At 45.7% G+C, this 22,318-nt stretch overlaps 1 protein-coding gene across 1 annotated transcript in view; it reads right to left on the bottom strand.

The window, feature by feature from the left end:
• Positions 1–799: 799 nt before the first annotated feature.
• The window catches only part of LOC147376728 (T-lymphocyte surface antigen Ly-9-like), a 33,109-nt gene continuing 11,590 nt past the window's right edge, over positions 800–22,318 (bottom strand). The window contains exons 2-4 of the mRNA XM_086393469.1: positions 21,644–22,021; positions 2,341–2,637; positions 800–882 (exon numbers count right to left, since the gene is read on the bottom strand). Of these exons, the coding sequence (XP_086249595.1) occupies positions 800–882; positions 2,341–2,637; positions 21,644–22,021 (758 nt within the window). The remainder of the gene's footprint in view (positions 883–2,340; positions 2,638–21,643; positions 22,022–22,318) is intronic.

Genomic DNA, 22,318 nt, shown 5'->3' with positions numbered 1-22,318 from the left:
AAGCTCCAATAATATGGCCACCTAATGCAAACAGCTGACTCATTGGAAAAGACCCTGATGCTAGGAAAGATTGAGGGCAAGATAAGAAGGGGGCAAAAGAGGTTGTATGACATTGCTAATTCAATGGACATGAGTCTGAACAATCTCCATGAGATAGTGAAGGATAGGGAAGCCTGGCATGCTACAGAACATGGGGTCACAAAGAGTAGGACACAACTTAGTGACTAAACAATAAACAACAAAGAAACCCACATGGAACCAATGCTGCTGACACGCACTGTTTATGGATGCCTCCCAAGTTCCCAGTACTACACAGGTCTCAGATGTAAAATTTCCTAGTTAGTACTGTTGATTGTTCAGAAAGAGGCAGTGGGACAAGAAGTAGCAGTGATTAGGTCCGATAAGCACAAGTGCAGCTGTAGAGGAACCTGGTACAGCCCTCGATGATCACAGCTCCCGCCTCTTGCCTGGTACATGCCTTCTTGATACTCTTCTTAACTCTGCTCTATCCGGTTGCCATCATCATGTTTCCTCTGGTCCTCCTGAAATGCTTCTCCTGAGTCACACACACACAGAGTGGAGATTGAATCTCAGTCTCAAAAACCTGTACCTATTTCCATGGTTATGACGCTAAAGCACACCCACCAGCCCTTTTGCAGGGGGAAATCTCTGAGCAGCAAAGTGAAGAAAAAGGGGTTTCAGTGGAAGAGAGGAGTTATCTGAGGAGGAAAAAGAAGTGCAACTTGCCTCTTCTGGTATCCATGTTCCTTTCCCTCTTATACATTTTCCAAAAGCACAGTCAAGTTCCCAGGAAGAATAGCACAACCACGATGGTCCACAGGATGCCTCCAAGGGAGTCAGCAATCGTCTGTCTGTGTGAACCTGTTTCCCTCACACAGAGAGAATGGAGAATAGTTAAGGGAAGACAGAATTTTAAATAACCATTGCCATAGGGAGATAGAACATATGGAGAAGTCCAAAGTCCTGGTTCAGAAGTTGAAGAGGTAAGAGTGCAGTAGGTTCATTCATAACTGAACTGAGAAAATACCACCTGTACACATGCCTTCAGGGTGGGCCTTCCAGAGGAGGTAATGCATAAACTGAGTCTTGAGGGAGGAGTAGGAGTTCCCCAGATATTCAAGGTGGGCACAGAATTTCTGAAAGGAGGAGCACCATGTTCAGGGAATGTTATTGTCAGATCATCAGACCTGGGGGTTGCCATCACCCTACACTCCAAGCTGGACAGGAACAGAGCAGGAAGGAACCAGGTGAAGAGGATAAGAGGGAGAAAGAATCTCCTTCCCAAGGGTCTTTCTGAATGTTTATTTTATCTGAGAGTCCATGATGAGGCTGAGGGGAGGGTAATAGGGGTTTAAAGTAATGCTGACATATCAGATTCCTCCAGCAGGTCAGTTCTTCCTTGTGGAGGATGGGTTAGAAGGGCAAACTACACATATTCATTCATGATTCAATGAAGCAATGAATGTGAGCAAACATTGCTGAATCTTTGCTTGGGACATGAATTCAAAGAAAACAAGACATGGCCTCTGCCCTCAAGGTGTTCTAATTTGCACAGGAGACAAGTCCACAAACAGCATTGTTAACTCAGTGTGGGGTGGCCTTGGACCTCTCCTTAAAAAAGATAATGTCTATGCTGGAAGGTTATAACACCTGCAAGGTCCTGTACCAAATGAGATGGAGGTTCCTTTTCTTCAAACTTTATTAAGAGCGGAACCATAACCAAGCACAGGACCCTGTGTAACTGTATTGATCACTCCCCCATGAAGCTGGCCTTAACTGAGAGACATCCTTCAACAGGAGTAAATAAGAAAGTGAAGGGCTCTTGACTTTGGAGGACTGATGACAGAGGAAACAGCATTTCCAGAGGGTCAGAAGCTGTTAATAGCAAGACTCATTCAGGGTCTCTAGTTAAGCAATCCAGTGTGAAATACATGAGGAGAGAGACGTGGGCAGAGAAGCATTTGAGCCCTGAATCCTACAGGGAGACACTGGAGGTCAAATCCCTCAGATGACACAGTTGACACAATCCAATTCACTTTTTCTAAAGACCACAATAGACACACAATGAATGATGAATGATGTGGGGAGAGGTACTGGAAGGCTACTGTCTGGACCAGCAATGGCAAGAGGTGGAGAGGAGAGCATGGATGTGAGAGAAATTTAAAAACAGAAGCAAATTGGCTGTGCTTTGCAGGCTCCTGTATGGGGTGGCCCTGGTGGAAGGTGGTGCTAATAACAGTGGGGAGAAAAGCCCAGAGCTCTCACCCCAGTACACTTGAACTTCAGGAGTGTCCCTCCCCTCTGGCAGCTTGCACTCACCGTGGGAACAGACTTGCGCAAAGTCTACAGAGGCAGTTTTCTTGTCCACATTGTTGCTGACCACACAGGTGAGGATGGCATTGGGCTTATTCAGAGACAAGTTCATAGTCAGTTGCCAGGTGTTGGGGGCTAGTTCTGGTGTCTCACTCCACGCCAGCTCACTGGGAAGGCCCTTGCTCTCCCAGGTTACCTTCAGGTCTTCTCTGTTTCCTGGGGACTTGCACTCCAGGATGACATTGCACCAGCTCGGTGTGATGGATGATGACTTGACCAGGATCTCAGGAAGGATCACGGGCTCTGGGGCAGGTGAGACAAAAGAACGGAGCATCACATGTGTGGAGAACACGGCAGTTCACATTCTCTCATCCATTGTCTCACTGAAGCTCAGGCAACCTCCCTCTCAGGATGGTGAATGCATTTTCCAGAAGAAACACCATTTTCCCAAATCCCAAATATACAGCAATGACAATAGGAAAGGAAACAATTGAGGTAAGCCCTATGTGATCTTCCTAGATTACTAAGCCTTAAAATTCTTCCATTAAAAAGAAAAGCTATATGCTGGACCTCACCTTCCAGGATTCATTGAATATAAGAAATTGGGATGTTTCCTTCTTTCCAGGGGAAGAAGTCGGGGAAGGAAGGACTTGATCTGGTCCAGGACAATTGCCCTGCTTCTCCTGTTCAGATGATGCCTGGGACTGCACGGCCCTTATGGAGCATTGACATATGGCCTATGCTTGGATGCCAAAAGTAGAGACATTTCTGAGAGACGCAGTGGTAGTGACCAGCAACTACAACCCAAGTGTGGTTAGAACATGCCACTAAACTTGAGGTCCACACAGGCAGAGAAGTCACTAACAAGTTGGTCATAGATATCACATGGGAAACAAAAGCTGTCAAAGTCACTCTCACAGCAGATATTTCCCTATGCAGCAGAAACTTTAGGGGAAAAAAAGAGTTGACTAAATGAGGCTCTTAAGACATATCGCAGTGTAAATTTTCCCCTATATCTATTGAGGATTTGAGAGCTAGATTTGAGGGGTCTTTGTGAGCAATTATATCTCTGACCTTTTCATACCAGAGTTTGAGCAAGCTCTGGGAGTTGGGGATGGATAGGGAAGCCTGGCATGCTGCAGTCCAGGGAGTGGGAAAGAGTCAGACACAACTGTGTGACTGAACTGAATTGAAACCTCTGGCTGGTAAGAAGAGAGAGGACAGGGAGGACTGCCTACATGTGGATTTCCAAATTGTGGTAGATGCATAGGGCCCCAATTCCAGAACCTCTGAATGTGTTAGGATATTTGGCAAAGGGAAATGAAAGTAACAGATGAATTAAGGATATTTATTAGCTGACCTTCAAATAGGGAGATTATTCTGGAATATCTGGTTGGAACCAAGGTAATTGCAAGGGTCCTTACAAGAAGAAGGAAGAAGAGGAGGAGGTCAGAGAGATCAATATGAGAAGGAATTGTTCCTCTATTGCTGGCTCTGAAGATGGACAAGTGTGACCATGAGCCAAAGAATGCAGGCAGCCACTAAAAGGTACAAGGTGAAAGAAAATGTTTGTTCCTCTGGAACCTCCAGGAAGGCACACAGCCCCGACAACACTGAGAAATGGAGCATTTCCTGCCATATCAATAAACAAGGATGTCACAGCCATCAGTGATTCCAGCCCACAAAGGTGAATTTCTGAGCTCAGAAGGAGCCCAGGAAGAACAGTGCCTGTTATCTTGCAGCCATCAGTCATTTCCCATGGTGATCCCTGAGGACCTGGGGTGGTGGGGGCAGAGGGGGTGTGAAAAAGCCCCAGAGAGCTGAGCTGAATATGAAAGGAATGATTTCAGTAAGCCCAGACTTTTCTACCTTCCCACACATAGAAAAGTGCTAAATTCCTTGAGATATCTGTTTTTCCTTAATTAGTAATTGTCTTTTGATGTTCAGACCACCTGCCCCTTGTTGCAAACTTACATATGACCTGACTCCTTCCTCTGCCTACTCAGAGCAGTTCTCTCAGGGTTACTTGAGATGCTGTCTCTCAGGCTTGAAATCGTAAAAAGGTCCACCAAATAAAACATAATTCTCAATTTCTTGGTTGTGATTATTTTGTTTTAATTGATTTGATTTAGCCCAGTGAGACCCCTATCTGACTTCTGATATCCAGAAAGATAAAATAATACTTTTGTGTTTTAAGCCACTAGTCACTCAGACTAGTCACTCAGTCGTGTCCGACTTTTTGCAAGCCCATGGACTGTAGCCCGCCAGGCTCCTCTGCCCATGGGATTCTCTAGGCAAAAATACTAGAGTGGGTTGCCATTTCCTCCTCCAGGGGACCTTTCCAACTGTACATAAAGGAGACTTCATTAATGTGCATTAGAGGATACCCCAGGTTAACTGTCATAGAAAACTGTCTCTTGAGCCTTTAAATTCCATACCAATTCTACACCTCAGGTTGGCTGATTGTTTGTTTCTTTATTTAGGTTTTAAGGTGTGCTGGGAGCTGGCATATTGCATATTGAGTGCATATTGCATATTGAGTGCAGCACTTTCCACAGCATCATCTTTCAGGATCTGGAATAGCTCAACTGGAATTCTATCACTGCCGGGAGCCAGCGTGAGGAACTCCGCCCGTGGCAAAGGTCATGAGGAAGGAGGCTCGGCATACGCAAAGGCGGGATCGAGCCTCAGGAGTCCCCCTGGAAATTCTCAAGCATCTACCCCCCAAACCAGAGTCTGCCTACTTTCTGCTTTGTGCTCTCACCTACCCCTCTGACTTTACGGGGGGCTGTTCCCCACTACCTCTCTCTGAAAAAAGAGTTAGCTTACAGCTCCAGTTAATAATTCCTGGGTGTGACAGTGTTTCAACCTACAAACTCCTTTGGAAATCCTCTAGCCTGCCTGAATAGGTTTTTCCGGCCACATGTGATTGTTCAGAGCCTCCCAACTGTGAGAGGCGGGAGATGTTCTAAACTGTCTAAACACAGAGTCCTTTGAGTAGTTAAAAGATTGATTAGAAATTGTATTGGTGAAGGGTTTTTCACTTATTGGGCCAATGTTTGCTGCTAAGTACTTACCATACCCCTTACCTACTGTGTCCTTGGCAGAGTATTGATTGATATAATGGGTTTATAGAAATGTAAGTAGTAGCCTCAATGTTTGTGACCTTGGACCCTTGAGTTAATTCTTTTCTTGATTGAGCCCACCTCACCTTTACCCTATAGGAATGCAACTCTATCCAATGCTTTTTGGAGGCTGGCGCCTGACTTTAGAATAATCACCTTTAGAGAAAAATAAGTTTCTTAAAATGTTAACAGGACTCCGGACCAGAAGATGATGTAGTTCACCTCTTTTGCGTATGATAAGTTTGCAGGAAGAAAGCCTGGCTTACTGCATGACTTTACCCCTTCCCCCATTATCCTCTATGCATAACTTAAGGTATAAAAAACTACTTTGGAAAATAAAGTGCAGGCCTTGTTCACCGAAACTTGGTCTCCCCATGTCACTCTCCCTCCCAAATTCTGGCTGAGTTTCTATCTGAAGTGCGGAACCCGCCATGCTTGCTAATTATGCCTGGGCTTCTAAGATCCGACCAGGGAGGCCTCAGTGTCTCCTCTCCTTCGGGAGAACGGAAGGACGCCAGCGGCCTATGTTAAGTGGTGCAAACTTCTTGTCTTGAAGTTTTATTTGGTCTCCCACGTAAACCAAGCTACTCAGCCTCTTTTCTCCACTGAATTTCCTCACTGAGCTATCCTAATTCTATTACTCTTTATATCTTTGATAAATATTTAAATAAATAGGTCACCTATGCCGTCTCTCCTTCCAATACCCTGGATCAGCCGGGGCTGGACCCCGGCAAAGGTGAATGACCTGGGGCTATTTGTTTCCAACAACCTAATTGCAAATCTAAAGGCGCAGTTGAAATGTCTATTTTTCTTGCCTTCCTCAGAAGAGATTGCTGCAGATCTACTCTATGATTCTCATTCTTTTCAGCTTACAATACAAATAACTTATTGTTTTTTGCAAACTACGTCTTATAATAAAGCAGTGCTGAAAAATTAAATAGAAGAATGTTAAGTTGCCATATAGGCTATGAAAATGATTGCTGGTGGTGATTTTTAAGCTTGATTCTAAATAAATTTATGAAGAATGGCACTTGGAAGATGTGGTTCAAATTTTGCTATTTGAGGTATCTTGAAATTATAGGCTCACTGTCCCTAAAATTTCAAAAAGCATAGCGCTTAGGCTCTTAATGGTATAGCAGTGATAAAAGCTTTCATAGTCATTTCTAAAAAGCAACACTTCATAGTTTTCTGTCTCCAATGGTTCTCTAATACACTTGTAGAAGGAAGGCAACAGAAAACCAAGAATAAAAATAGCTGAGCTCTCCACAACTGGGCTTCCTGCTTACTTTCCCTGTTCAAACTTTATACTAATCTGTGATAGAAGCAATAGAAAATTAATATACAAATCAAATAAACTGAGTCCTATAAAGAATAATAATTATTATGACAAATACTAATGAACTATGGATGGAGGTTCATAACATTGTACAGGAGGTGGTGCTCATAATCAATCCCAAGAAGAAATGCAAAAAGGCAAACTGGTTATCTGAGGAGGCCTTACAAATAGCTGAGAAAAGAAGAGAAGTGAAAGGCAAAGGAGAAAAGGAAAGATATAGCCATCTAAATGAAGAGTTCCAAAGAATAGCAAGGAGAGATAAGAAAGCTTTCCTCAGTGATCAATGCAAAGAAATAGAGGGAAACAATAGAATGGGGAAGACTAGAGATCTCTTCAAGAAAATTAGAGATAACAAGGGAACTTGTCATGTAAAGATGGGCACAATAAAGGACAGAAACTGTATGGACCTAACAGAAGGAGAAGATATAAAGTGAGGTGGCAAGAATACACAGAAATTATACAAAAAAGATCTTCAGTTCAGTTCACTTTAGTCACTCAGTTGTGTCCGACTCTTTGCGACCCCATGAATTGCTGCATGCCAGGCTTCCCTGTCCATCACCAACTCCCAGAGTTCACTCAGACTCAAGTCCATTGAGTCAGTGATGCCATTCAGCCATCTCATCCTCTGTCGTTCCCTTCTCCTCCTGCCCCCAATCCCTCCCAGCATCAGAGTCTTTTCCAATGAATCAACTCTTTGCATGAGGTGCCCAAAGTACTGGAGTTTCAGCTTCAGCATCATTCCCTCCAAAGAAATCCCAGGGCTGATCTCCTTCAGAACGGACTGGTTGGATCTCCTTGCAGTCCAAGGGACTCTCAAGAGTCTTCTCCAACATCACAATTCAAAAGCATCAATTCTTCAGTGCTCAGCCTTCTTCACAGTCCAACTCTCACATCCATACATGACCACAGGAAAAACCATAGCCTTGACTAGACGGACCTTTGCTGGCAAAGTAACGTCTCTGCTTTTGAATATGCATGACCCAGATAACCATGGCCGGAGAAGGCAATGGCACCCCACTCCAGTACTCTTGCCTGGAAAATCCCATGGATGGAGGAGCCTAGTGGGCTGCAGTCCATGGAGTTGCTAAGAGTCGGACACGACTGAGCGACATCACTTTCACTTTTCACTTATATGCATTGGAGAAGGAAATGGCAACCCACTCCAGTGTTCTTACTTGGAGAATCCCAGGGATGGGGTGCCTGGTGGGCTGCCATCTATGGGGTCGCACAGTGTTGGACACGACTGAAGCGACTTAGCAGCAGCAGCAGCAGATAACCATGGTGGTGTGATCACTCACCTAGAGCCAGACATCCTGGAGTATGAAGTCAAGTGGGCCTTAGGAAGCATCACTATAAACAAAGCTAGTGGAGGGGATGGAATTCCAGCTGAGCTATTTCAAATCCTAAAAGATGATAGTGTTAAAGTGCTGCACTTAATACGCCAGTAAATTTGGAAAACTCATCAGTGGCCATGTTGCAAAAATACGACTGTTGAGAAACCAAGCACCACACTTGGAGGTTGGAGAACTCAGGTTTATTAAGCCAGTGGTCCCAGATGACCTAGCACTCTGAAGTTCTAGGAGCCTGAACTCAGGGTGAACTTTACTCTTATAGGTTCAGTACACACAATTACACTTGGCACTGGTTGATTGGTTACCTGGTTGCTATGGGATACGGGCAGTTACACAGCAGGGGAGTTGCTATGGGTTATGTGCAGGGAATTGCCAAACAGAAACTCATAGAAGCAGGACTAGAACATTCCATACTTATCAGAACATCTTACAGTAATAGTTGATTGCTAGGTCATCTTGTTCCTATTTTGGTGCAGCAAGCATATTTTTCAGAAGCAGAACTAGCATGAAGTTATTTCCTAGGGTATGTTTTAAATTTTCCTCTTCAGGCTCCCCTCTTGAAGCCCCTTAAATCATATAAGTCATCAACTTCTTGATTTTCTTGGCCCAGGGGCTGATAACCACTCAGGGCTAGGAGGTGTGTGGTGCCCTCCATCTGCGGCAGCTTCTGCTAGGCTGGAAACTGTCCTTATGATTGATTAATGGCAAAAGGCACCATAAGAGGAGGCAGATCCCAAGGAAGAGTAGGACTATTCATACTAGAGTTTTGAATCCTCCTAGATAAGAAAACCATCCTTCAAGTAGCTCTCCAGGATTCCATCCCTTCCAAGTCTGGGCTGGAACATGAGCTATTTTAGTCATGTTCCTGGTTATTTCTTCTATGACCTTGCCTTTATCATCTATCTGTAGACAACAGTTGCTAAGATTGAACTTCCCACAGATGCCCCCACCCCCACCCCCTGTAGCCAGTAAGTAATCTAGAGCCAGGTGGTTCTGATAGATAACATTATGCACCTTGGTTTGTTGTTCTGCTAATAAGTTATGAAACTTGACCATTTCATTAGTAAAGATCTCAGCCATTGCCTGGAGCCAGATAATTCTGTTATGCATGTAAATGGGGTTTGGTAGCCCCAGGACCCATCTTCTGCCCAATCGGCTGGCCCATAGTATTGGATTAGGCATTCAGGAGGCCATTTGTCAACTTTCTAATTTCCAGTCTGTAGAGATCTGTGCTTTTTGATGAGGCCTCTGTCTTTATAAACTGGGACTCCCAATGATTCACCTTGGGCTAGGGGAAATAGGAAAAAGGAGAGATGGAAAGTCCCCAATAAGCATACCTCCTGACCAGCTGGCTGGCAAAATTGAATATGCATTAGCCCCACAAATCCAGTATAATAATCCTTCTGGAGCAGGCCAATGGCCTTCAGTGGACAAGTCATCCCATCTGGTCTTTAAACTGGGAAAGCTTGCTAGAGGGTGAGGATTAGGCTCTGTATGGTTTGTGTTTCCCCATCAATCAGACATGTGAGTAGTTGCATTATAATATCTTTGTCCAAGACAATGAGGCTTCCTACCGGAACATTGAATATTGGGCCCCACAGCTCCAGACAGTTTTGCCAATTATGGAAGCCTTCAAATGCCAAATTCTGACCCTGGTTTTCTTGAATTCCCCTGAGCTGTTGAAGGATCTCTGGGAATCTGATTCTTTAGCTTTCCAGGGCCATTTTTCTCCCATCATAGTTACCCCACACACATAGCAAGAAATAGCCATTAATGTCTGAGCTATGGTCTCTGCTAGAGCTAAGAACAGGTTTTTAGTTTTGACTGAAACAGGAGGGGGACCACTTTCTATCTCTTTATAAAAAGAATGGAAGAGCTTGTGTGTAGATGCCAGGAATGAAACAGAAATACTCTGGAAATCCAACACAGTTCCTGGGTCAGCACCTCTCCCATTGATATAATTACCAATTTTGAATCCATATTTTTTCATCTTGAGTTCCCTGGGTTGAAGACAGTGAAACTGACAGGATTAGATCAGATCAGATCAGATCAGTCGCTCAGTCATGTCCGACTCTTTGCGACCAATGAATCGCAACACGCCAGGCCTCCCTGTCCATCACCAACTCCTGGAGTTCACTCAGACTCACGTCCATCGAGTCGGTGATGCCATCCAGCCATCTCATCCTCTGTCATTCCCTTCTCCTCCTGCCCCCAATCCCTCCCAGCATCAGAGTCTTTTCCAGTGAGTCAACTCTTTGCATGAGGTGGCCAGAGTACTGGAGTTTCAGCTTTAGCATCATTCCTTCCAAAGAAATCCCAGGGCTGATCTCCTTCAGAATGGACTGGGTGGATCTCCTTGCAGTCCAAGGGACTCTCAAGAGTCTCTCCAAAACCACAGTTCAAAAGCATCAATTCTTCAGCGCTCAGCCCTAGTTCTCAACTGGGGCCAACAGTTCGCTTTTGAAGGAGAGTTATCTTCTTTTATCTTTCCAGGTTGTCCATGTGACACAACTCCAGTGAGGGCAGTAAGCCCAGTAATCACCATAGCAAGAGGAGTGAGTGGATGCTAATTCACACATATATTTGTCATTAAACACGTACTCTTGTCCCATGATAAGCCCCACATTTTATAGTATTCATGGAACAGACTGGTTCCAAATAGGAAAAGGAGTACGTCAAGGCTGTATATTATCACCCTACTTATTTAACTTATATGCAGAGTACATCATGAAAAACGCTGGGCTGGAAGAAACACAAGCTGGAATCAAGATTGCTGGGAGAAATATCAATAACCTCAGATATGCAGATGACACCACCCTTATGGCAGAAAGTGAAGAGGAACTCAAAAGCCTCTTGATGAAAGTGAAAGTGGAGAGTGAAAAAGTTGACTTAAAGCTATAGAACAGTCTTTTGGACTCTGTGGGAGAGGGAGAGGGTGGGATGATTTGGGAGAATGGCATTGAAACATGTATAATATCATAATTGAAATGAGTCGCCAGTCCAGGTTCAATGCACAATGCTGGATGCTTGGGGCTGGTGCAATGAGACAACCCAGAGGGATGGTACGGGGAGGGAAGTGGGAGGGGGGTTCAGAATGGGGAACACATGTATACCTGTGGTGGATTCATGTTGATATATGGCAAAACCAATACAATATTGTAAAGTCAAAAAATAAAATATATAAAAATATTGCAGCAAGGAAAAAAAAAAGCTCAACATTCAGAAAACTAAGATCATGGCATCTGGTCCCATCACTTCAAGGCAAATAGATGAGGAAACAGTGGCTGACTTTATTTTTCTGGGCTCCCAAATCACTGCAGATGGTGACTACAGCCATGAAATTAAAAGACACTTACTTCTTGGAAGGAAAGTTATGACCAACCTAGACAGCATATTAAAAAGTAGAGACATTACTTTGCCAACAAAGGTCTGTCTAGTCAAGGCTATGGTTTTTCCAGTGGTCATGTAAGGATGTGAGAGTTGGACTATAAAGAAAGCTGAGCACCAAAGAATTGATGCTTTTTGAACTGTGGTGTTGGAGAAGACTCTTGAGAGACCCTTGGACCGAAAGGAGATCCAACCAGTCCATTCTGAAGGAGATCAGCCCTGGGTGTTCTTTGGAAGGAATGATGCTAAAGCTGAAACTCCAGTACTTAGGCCACCTCACGCAAAGAGTTGACTCATTGTAAAAGACTCTGATGCTGGGAGGGATTGGGGGCAGGAGGAGAAGGGAACGACAGAGGATGAGATGGCTGGATGGCATCACTGACTCGGTGGATGTGAGTCTCAGTGAACTCTGGGAGTTGGTGATGGACAGGGAGGGAGGCCTGGCGTGTTGTGATTCATGGGGTCGCAAAGAGTTGGACACAACTGAGTGAATGAACTGAACTGAACTGAACTGAGGGGTTTCTGTTAATAGCAGCACACACATCAAAGTGAACTGACACCAGAAATTCTAAATTTGTAATTCGTATCTGGTTAGTCAGAAGCCCTCCTTCTTGGTGCCAAACCTCTAACCAATCTACATTAGGAGGGGAATCTGGTTGTCAAAACAAATATACTGGCCTTCTTGTTGACAAATAGAATAGGTTGCCTTGTTATGAACACAGGTTTCATTGGGCCTCTCCTTGGCTGGGGAAGTGAGTATGGTGAAGCAAGGTCCAAGTTACCTCCTGACCTGATCTAGTCATGTGAATGCATGGAGTACATGTGGGGTCTGTTTTACTTTCTAATACACTATAGCTCAGCAGGATAGAAACTGCTATTATACAAAACATTTGATTCCATTATTAATTCCATTACTTTTGGGATAGATTGTAGCCAAAGCAATCCCTCATGTTTGACCCACAGAAAGCATCAAGGCCAGTGGTGCAACCAGTCCTTACTTGGCAGGGTGTCATCATAACCCTGACTTTCAGATGTCCCTTATCAAATTCCTCAATTTCCATCATGTGTGGACCAGCCAGCCCTGGAGTGACTGGAGCAGGGTTGAAGATCTTGGGCAGGATTTGGGTGTCTATGAAGGAAGACCCAAAATGGCTGGTTCAGATGAGCCTCAGCAGTCCAGTTCTCTTGCACTTCTAGAGGTGCTGCTATCTTCACCCAGGTATGGTGAATCCACGGAGTGACACATGTAACTTAACAGCAGTAGGGGTCACCAGGACAACTGTTTGAGGGCCTGTCCAGACTGCCTGAAGTGGTTCCTATTTCCAATCTTTAACCCGTACCTCATCTCCTGGCTTATAGGAATGAACCCAATTCCCCAAAGGAACAGGGGGTCCTTTCTAAGGTTTCTCGAGTGATATGGTGGAAGACTCTTCCCAGGGCCTGGAGGTGTCAGGACATCTTCAGATCAGCTAGTTGTTGGGAGTCTCCCTTGAGCTTCCCTATCACTGGGGGTGGTCTCCCGTATATGACCTCTAAGGGAGAATAGCCTGAGGATCTCCGGGAGCACTGGGCTCAGAGCAAAGCTGAGGTAGCATGTCGACCCGAGGTAACTGGCTCTCTACTGACAGAGCTTAACTAACATAGTCTGATTCATGTGCTCAACTTTCCCTGAGCTTTGTGGCCTGTAAGCAGGCCACCAAGTGGAGCTTCCATTTGACTCTCAGTGTCTTGGACAAAGTCTGGATTATCTCAGACACAAAGGCCGGCCTGTTGTCATACCCTATACAGAGAGGTAGCCCATATCTCAGGATTATCTCTCTTAGTGGGGCCTTGGCCACTTCACATGCCTGGGATAGACCTCAGCACATCCCGAGTAGGTGCAGACTACCACAACTAAATATTTAGAACACTTGCAGGGCTTGACTTCTGTGAATTCAATTTCTAAATCTTCAAAGAGCAGTGTCCCAACTGTGTGAACCCCTGGGCTGGATCTTGGTCCTTGGCTGGCATTGTTTTGCATACAAGTCACATACCTAGCACTGATCTGGGGACACAGGGTTGGGAACTTAGGAACGAAATAGTAGCAGCTCAGTAAACTTTCCAGCACAGTTTTCTTTAAGTGAGTTGTCTCACGGTGCTGTTTCATCAGCTGGACTGCTATATTGCTGGGGACAGAGACCCTTTGGTCTGGAAGCCTCCACCAGCCCTCTTTTTCTTTTGTTCCACCCTCATCTAAAGCCCATAGATCTTCTTCCTTGGTATATCTCAGGAGTGGAGGCAATTCTGGTGCCAAGAGTACCTTAGAAATTGGCTCAGGGCCTACCGTGGGACTTGGTTGGGTTGCTGCCTTCTTGGCTGTCTGGTCGGCCAATAGATTCCCTTTGCTAACTAGATCAGTTCCTCTTTGATGGCCTTTGCAATGAATGGCTGCCACTTGGGAAGGCTTTCAAACTGCCTCCAACAGCTGAAGAATTTCTTCTTTGTTTTTGATCTCCTTTCCCCCTGCTGTCAGTAGTCCCCTTTCTTTATAAAGGACTCCATGAACATGTAAAGCAGCAAACTCGTACCTTGAGTCAGTGTAGATATTGACTCGCTTTCCTTCAGTGTGCCTTAGTGCCTGAATAAGTGCCCATAGCTCAGCCCGTTGTGCTGCCTACCCTTGTGGCAAGGCCTCATACTTAACTATCTTGTCTGTTGTCATTATTGCATAACCTGCCTTGTGTTGTCTGCCCTGACGAAACTGCTTCCATCAGTGAACAGTTCCAGTTCTGGGTTTTGGAGGAGAATATCCATCAGGCTTGGTCTGCTCAAGTAAATTTCATCAATGACCTCTTTGCAGTTATGATCAGGGTTTCACGCCTCCTTAGGTAAGAAGATAGTGGGATTCAGCATCTGCACAGTCTCAAAATGGACCCGTGGGTTTTTGCAGAGTAGTCCGTAACAATGAGTCATCCTGGTGTTGGTGAGCCACTTGTGCCCTTGGCTGTTTATCAGCACCGTAATAGCATGGGGAAATTTTACATTTATATTTTGTACTAGTGTAAGCATTCCCTTGTGGCTCAGATGGTAAAGCGTCTGCCTACAACGCGGAAGACCCGGGTTCAATCCCTGGGTCGGGTAGATCCCCTAGAGAAGAAAATGGCAACCCACTCCAGTGTTCTTGGCTGGAGAATCCCATGGATGGAGGAGACTGGTGGGCTACAGCCCACAGGGTCGCAAAGAGTTGAACACAACTTCACTTTCACTTTCAGTGTAAGCTTATCTTCTTCTCTAACCAGGACCACAGTGGCAGCTAATGCCTGGAGACATGGAGGCCATCCCGTGGTCACAAGATCCAGTCATTTGGACAGATATGTGACCAGGCACTGCCATGGCCCAACTGTGTGAGGACCCCAAGTGCAGTGTGATTTTTCTATGCATGAAGAGGTTAAAGTCCCACGTCACATCTAGCAGCTCTAATCCTGTAGTGGTGGTCAAAAGTCTCTTTATCTCCCTGAAGGCTTTTTCTTGTTTAGGCCCCCACTCTAGGGGGTCCTTACCAGACCTTGCTGTGGTTTCATACAATGGTTTGGCAATTTCAGAAAAACCGAATATCCAGATCCGGCAAAATCTGGCAGCCCCAAGGAACTCACAAACATTTCTTGGTGCCTGGCTGAGGTATTGAGCAGATAGTTTGTTTCCTCTCATGCCCAAGTGCCCAGTGGCCTCTAGAGATAATAAACCCAAGGTACTGACCTCCTGTCTGCAGATCGGAACCTTTTTCCTTGACATCTTGTACCTTGTGGTGGAGAGTAGAGCCAGCAGGGCTTTGGTGGCTTTCTAGCAGTCCTTTCTGGTTTGACTGGCTAGAAACAGGTCATCTATGTACGGGAGGAGGGTGCAGTTCAAGGTTTCTCTGGGGAAGGCAGCAAGACCCATAGCCAGGACTTCACCAAACAGGGTAGGTGCGTTCTTGAAGACTTGCAGCAGTCGGGTCCAAGTCAGCTGTGTCTGTCTCCTGGTGTGTGGGTCTTCCCACTCAAAGGCAAAGAAGGACTGGCTGGCCCATGACAGCGGAGACAGAAGAAGGAGTCCTTGAGATTGAGACAGGTGAATCAGCTTGCATAGATGGGTAAGAGGCTCAGGAGTGTGTAAGGGTTTGGGACCACTGGATGGCTAGTGATCATTGTGTTGATGATGGTGCTGAGATACAGGTTATGGAGACAGTAGTTCCCTCCAGGTTTCTTAACTGGTAGGAGCATAGTGTTTAAGGGAGACTGACAATCAAAATTTTGGTGCCTGCAGGCATTGGGTGTGGTCTCAAATTCCCAGGCATGCCTCCTGTGACACTGGATATTGCTTCTCTGACAGGAGTGCCCCTTGGCTTCATGTCCACCATGATGAGTGTGTGATTTTTGGCTAAAACTGGGGACCCCTTTTCTGCTCAGACAGCAGGAAACTCTTTTAGCAGGCTGGTTGGATTTGTCTGTTCTCTGTCTGAAGAATAGAGGCAAATTTCATCTTCCCTGGGCATGGTCACAGCCATCATCAGAGTTGATTGGCTCCACAGGATGAGGCTCACATGCTTCCTGGGGGCAAAGGTAATCTGCACTCCAAGCTTTGTCAGTAAATCACTGCCCTGTAGGGGAATAGGGCACTCCAGTAAGAACAGGAATTCATGAGTCACTAGGGGACTTGCTGGCATGAGTGGGCAGTCCTGTCCCCTGTGGCCCTGATGATAATTGCTGTTCGACCTGGGAGGGGAGCACAGGTGTGATTATCACAGAGCATTCAGCTCCAGAGTCCACCATAAAAGTCACTAATTGCCCTCCCTACTTTCATTGCCACCATAGGCTGCCAGGAGACCAGGGTCAGGGAGTCTGGTCCTTCCTAGTCTGATTCTTCCCTGCCAGGCCAATAAAGTCTTGGATGACTGGCTCAGGCTGGTACCTTCCTTTATTGAGTTGATTGAACTTCTTTGACCATTCACACATCCTTCTGCAATGGAAGCATTCATTCTTCCAGTGTCCAGTCTCTTTGCAATAGGTGCACTGGTCAAGATGTAAGAGTGGTCTCTTCTTGTCTTTCCCTTTCCAAGGGGGAACAGTCTGTTTCACTGGATCTGGGTTCCCCAGTGCAGCAGCCAGCAGCCACAGCTTCTGCTTCATTTGCTTGTCAGCCATCCTTTGGGCTTCTCATAGTGGTTCACAAACACCTTGTTTGCAACCTCCAGCAGCTGAGTGGCATTCATTCCAGTGAAGCTGTCAAGTTTCTGGAGCTTATGTCAGATGTCAGTGTAAGACTGAGCCACAAACACTGCATTGAACATGTGTTGGTTTTCTCGCACTGCAGGGTCAAAAGGGGTACACACCCAGAATGCTTCACACAGTCTCTCATAGAACTCCATGGGTGATTCACCTGGCTTCTGGTGCACCTTTGTTGTCTTAGACATATTGGTTGGTTTTCTTGCTCCTGCCCTCAGTCCCTGTAGCAGTGCTTTCCAGGACATGTTGAGGGAGTCCTTTCCATCCAGTGCACTGAAGTCTCAGTTGTGCTGAAGGTCCAGGGTAGCCCCCAGGGCCCAGGCTGCAGGATCTACTGTACCAGCTGATCCCTGCCCTTGGATCCATCTCTGAGCCTCTGAAAGGATTCAGCAGCATTTCTCAGTGTCGAAGAGAGTCAGCAAAAGATGACAACAGTTGTCCCGGGTAGGTTGGTGGGTGTGAAAAACAGACTGAAAAAGATCAATCATTGCCTGCTGTTTCTCTGAGTAAGATGGAGTGTGGTGTTTCCAGTTGAGGAGGTTGGTAGTGGTAAAGGGTTGGTAATAAAGGACTGGGCATCCTAGCTGGACAGAGTCATCCTCATTAATCTGGAGAGGGCCTCAGGTCTCTCGTAAAGATATCAGCAGGGCTTAGGGCTGTTGAGCCGGCTGGTTGTCTGAGCAAAGTTGCTGTGGGCTCGGAGGGTGCTCTGGATTTGGAGGTGATGGTGACACAGATGGTAAACAGCTGTCTGGTAAACGGTGAGAAGGCTGAATGAGGACTGGTGGAGCAGTTGGAATGTAGTGCAGAGGCACAGGGGACTCTTCTTCAGGGTCCCCTTGGTGGGTAACCTTTTTTTGGCCCTTCTTTGCCTTTTCTTGGAGCCAGCTGGGTCACAAAGACCCTACAATGTCCCTGCCGGTTTGCACAGAACTGAACCCAAGGAGTTAGCTGATTGGTGGTTTGAAACCAGGACTCTATGTATGGAAACTGGTCTGGGTGCCCAGGGGTCCCTGTCACTGCTCAGTATACAGCACTAACCGTAGGAATGTCTAGAGTACCCTCTGCAGGCCAACCCACCCTGAAGGTGGGCCATTCTGACTCACACAGGGTGCAGAGCTTTCCCAAGGTCATCTTAACCCCATAGTCTCCAGAGAAATTTTTCTTAAAATTTTTCATCATACGATCTAAAACAGTTGGCTTAGAGTAGCTTCCCCCATATTGATAAATGTAATCTACCTCTCTGACCAGGAAGGAGAGGGGTGCACATGGGAAGGGCCTTGACTTAGGGCCTTAAAGCCTAGGTAGCACTGACATCACCACTCCTGGAAAGCCCAGTATTCCCACACAGCGCAGTTACAGGTCTCCTTGAAGATGGCCCTGATCACTAAATGCCTCAGGGAGACAGGACTGAAAGGAGGCAATCCCTTGTAATGGGATTCATGGAGGAATAATTTCAGGTGGGGCTCAGTGCCTTTGATTGACCCTCTCAAAGGCACTGAGCAAGTGGAGAGAGCAGTATGCATACTCCTTGCCTAGGTGAAGGGCCTGAAACCCTTGGGGAATCAGGGAATCATGAGGAAAAGGTGAAAGAGGAAGGCAGCCTCATAATGAGAATCCAAAAGTATGCAGGAGCACGTCAGAGTGTGCCCCTCCACACGGGCTGGCTCAAGGGATCAAGAGAAAAGGAGGTGCAGAACTGCCTGGCAAAAGAGGCAAGTTTTTTGAGGAAAATTCAATTTTTCAATAATTGGCTCAAAGAGTCAGCTGATGGAAGGGGGAAATGAGCATTCAAAATTTTAAGAAAATAATTTTGACAGAGTGTCCTAGGGCAAAAGAGCCATTTGGACATACACAACTTCTAAATCAAATCAGTAACCAGTTTTCCCCCTCCCTGTGTATCCTTCCTTGTGTTGGTGGCACGAAGACAAACAAGTGTGGGTTCCCCCTCCAGGAGGAGACCATTCAGGTGCCCACCTGGCCATGTCTCCATGTGGAACTTAGATACCTCTTAGCTTTGGCAAGTCAGTATAAGCCCCTGACCAGAATCTGACTCACAGGGAGGGACAGGGTCCCTCAGAGACAGACACTGCCCTGAGCCATATGAGGTCACCACGGAACTGCAGGTTAGGACCCACTCAGAATCCAAAGCCATGAGGGCCATGTAGCCACACAGTCACCCTGGTATGAGGACAAACCAGGGAGTTCGCTCACACACACATTCAGAGCAGAGGTCGTCACAATACCTCCCTTCTCCATAGTTCCCGGGTTTCCCTAACTGTTGCTCAAGGAGATGATCAATCTCCTCTTCTACCCATTGAGGTATGACATGACTGGGGACTGGCTCTGGGGCCTTACCTTATTGAGAAGTCTTGCCTGATGAACTGGCCCATCCCTCCAATGAGTCCAGTCAGGGCTCAGCCACATGGAGAGTCAGAATGCCAGTCCGAAAGAGAACCCAGAAAACCATAAAGGTTCTCCTCATTTGTTTTGGAGTTACTCCACTCCAAACTGGCCAAGCCACCAGTGCAGTGTCTCAAGGGACCAGTGTGGCTGGAATCTCCCTGGGGCTTCCAGAAATGTTTCAGAAGTCAGACCATCAAGAAACCAAGCATCACACTTTGAGGGTTGGAGAACTCAGGTTTATTAAGCCAGTGGTCTCAGACAAGCTAAACTTCTGAGGTTCTGGGGGCCTGCGTTCAGGGTGAGCTTTACTCTTATAGGGTCAGTACACATAATTACAGTTGGCACTGGTTGATTGGTTACCTGGTTACTATGGATTATGGGCAACTACAGAGCACAGGAGTTGCTATGGCTTACATGCAGGAAATGTCCAAACAGAAACTCATAGAAGCAGGAACAGAACATTCCATACTTATCAGAATAACTTATGGTAGTAGTTGATTGCTAGGTCATTGTGTACCATCCTGGCCCAGCAAAAATATCTAACAGAAGCAGAATGAGCATGAAGTTATTTCTAACTGAGTGTAAATTTTAAATTTTCCTCTTCAGCCACAGGATTGGAAAAGATCAGTTTTCATCCCAATCCCAAAGAAAGGCAATGCAAAAAATGTTCAAACTACTGAAAAATTTTGCTCATCTCACATGCTAGCAAAGTAATACTAAAAATTCTCCAAAATAGGCTTCAACTTTATCTGAACTGAGAACTTCCAGGTATTCAAGCTGGATTTAGAAAAGGAAAAGGGATCACCAGAGATCAAATCACCAACATCTGTTGATTATAGAAAAAGAAAGAGAGTTCCAGAAAAACAAGTACATCTGCATCACTATGTTAAAGCCTTTGACTGTATGGATCACAACAAACCGTGGTAAATTCTTAAAGAGATGGGAATACCAGACCACCTTACCTGCCTCCTGAGACATTTGTACGCAGGTCAAGAACCAACAGTTAGAACGGGACATGGAACAATAGACTGGTTCCAAATTAGGAAAGGAGGATGTCAAGGCTGTATATTGTCACCCTGCTTATTTAACTTCTATGCAGAGTACATCATGGAGAAGGCAATGGCACCCCACTCCAGTACTCTTGCCTGGAAAATCCCATGGACGAAGGAGCCTGGTGAGCTGTGGTCCATGGTGTGGCTACGAGTTGGGCATGACTGAGCGACTTCACTTTCACTTTTCACTTTCCTGCATTGGAGAAGGAAATGGCAATCCACTCCAGTGTTCTTGCCTGGAGAATCCCAGGGATGGAGGAGCCTGGTGGGCTTCCTTCTATGGGGTCGCACAGAGTCGGACACTACAGAAGTGACTTAGCAGCAGCAGCAGCAGAGTACATCATGCAAAATGCTCTGCTGGATGAAGCACAAGCTGGACTCAAGATTGCCAAGAAAAATATCAATAACCTCAGATATGCAGATGACACCACGCTTATGGGAGAAGGAAAAGAGGAACTAAAGAGCCTCTTGATGAAAGTGAAAGAGGAGAGTGAAAAAGCTGGCTTAAAACTCGACAGCAAAAAACTAAGATCATGGCATCCAGTACCATCACTTCATGGCAAATAGATGGGGAAACAATGGAAACAGTAACAGACTTAATTTTCTAAGGCTCCAAAATCACTGCAGATGGTGATCACAGCCATGAAATTAAAAGACACTTGCTCCTTGGAAGCAAAGCTATGACCAACCTAGACAGCATATTAAAAAGCAGAGACATTATTTTGCCCACAAAAGTCCATCTAGTCAAAGCTATGGTTTTTCCAGTAGTCATGTATGGATGTGAGAGTTGGACCATAAAGAAAGCTGAGAACCAAAGAGTTGATGTTTTTGAATTGTGGTGTTGGAGAAAACTCTTGAGAGTCAATTGGACTGCAAGGAGATCAAACCAGTCAATCATAAAGGAAATCAGTCCTGAATATTCATTGGAAGGACTGATGCTGAAGCTGAAGCTCCAATGCTTTGGCCACCTGATGTGAAGAACTGACTGAAGGCAGGAGCAGAAGGGGAAGACAGAGGATGAGATGGCTGGATGGCATCATTCACTCATTGGACATGAGTCTGAGCAAGATCCGGGACTTGGTGATGGACAATGAAGCCTGGCATGCTGCAGTCTATAGGGTCGCAAAGAGTCAGACATGACTGAGTGACTGAGCTGAACTGAACTGATGACAAATACACTTACCCCAAATTTTCTTTCTCCTTTTCCAAAACACTGAAGTGATTTTATCCCTGGTTTGAATCTCAGCTCTGTTCATTTGTGGTGAACCTACTTATCCTAATTCTGAATGAGAAAATAGGATATGAAGACTGGTGTCTTGAAGGGATCCTGAAAAATGGGGCCTGTGTGAAACTCCTAGCACAAAAGCAGGAGGGAAGGCTTAGGGTTGGGTGAGGAGGTGTCACTTACCATAGACAGTGAGGTGGAAAACCTGGGTAAGTTCTCTTCCTCCAGTGAACCTGGCTCGAGCCCGGTACTGCCCACTGTCCTCTCGGGTCAGGTTCTCAATCTTCAAGGATGTCACATTGGGCACATGGACCCTCTGCTGGTACTTGTCCTGGAGGCTGACCCAGGTTGGGGTGTCTGCCCCACGGTGGACTAGCAGCAGGACTCTGTAGTTTGACTGAGGACCAAATCCCCATGAGATCTCCTCTGGGTCAGCTTCTTGCTTCTTGATCACATGAAACAACACAGAACCTCCTTGGGTCCCATACATAGGAACAAATCCAGGATCCTGAGCTTCAGAACCATGTGATACAGAATTACTGGCCACTGTGCTACAGATGCCTAGGACAATGGACATAGAAAATGTGAGTAGTTTTTCAGAAAGTTTTTAAGAAAAAAAGAGAAAGCAACAGAACTCATCTTTTTCATGAAATCCATCCAATATACTCTCCTGATTCTTGGAATGCAAGTACAATCAATTTGAAATAATTTTGGAATCTAATCCTGGTTCTCATGGTGCCTAACCTTGAACAAGTTACTTAAACTTGCTAACCCAGATTTTCCTTGCTTGGCTGATATTGATGTGTGTGAATTATGTCAGATCATGGTCTGAATCACATTTTCAGGTACATATAAGTG

Source organism: Bos grunniens, chromosome 3 (genome assembly GCF_055505025.1).
Source record: "Bos grunniens cultivar Pamir isolate PY7600 chromosome 3, Bosgru_T2T1.0, whole genome shotgun sequence".
Taxonomy (NCBI): Eukaryota; Metazoa; Chordata; class Mammalia; order Artiodactyla; family Bovidae; genus Bos; species Bos grunniens.
Note: the sequence above shows the minus strand (reverse complement) of the source record. Positions and strands in the feature narration are given on the sequence as shown.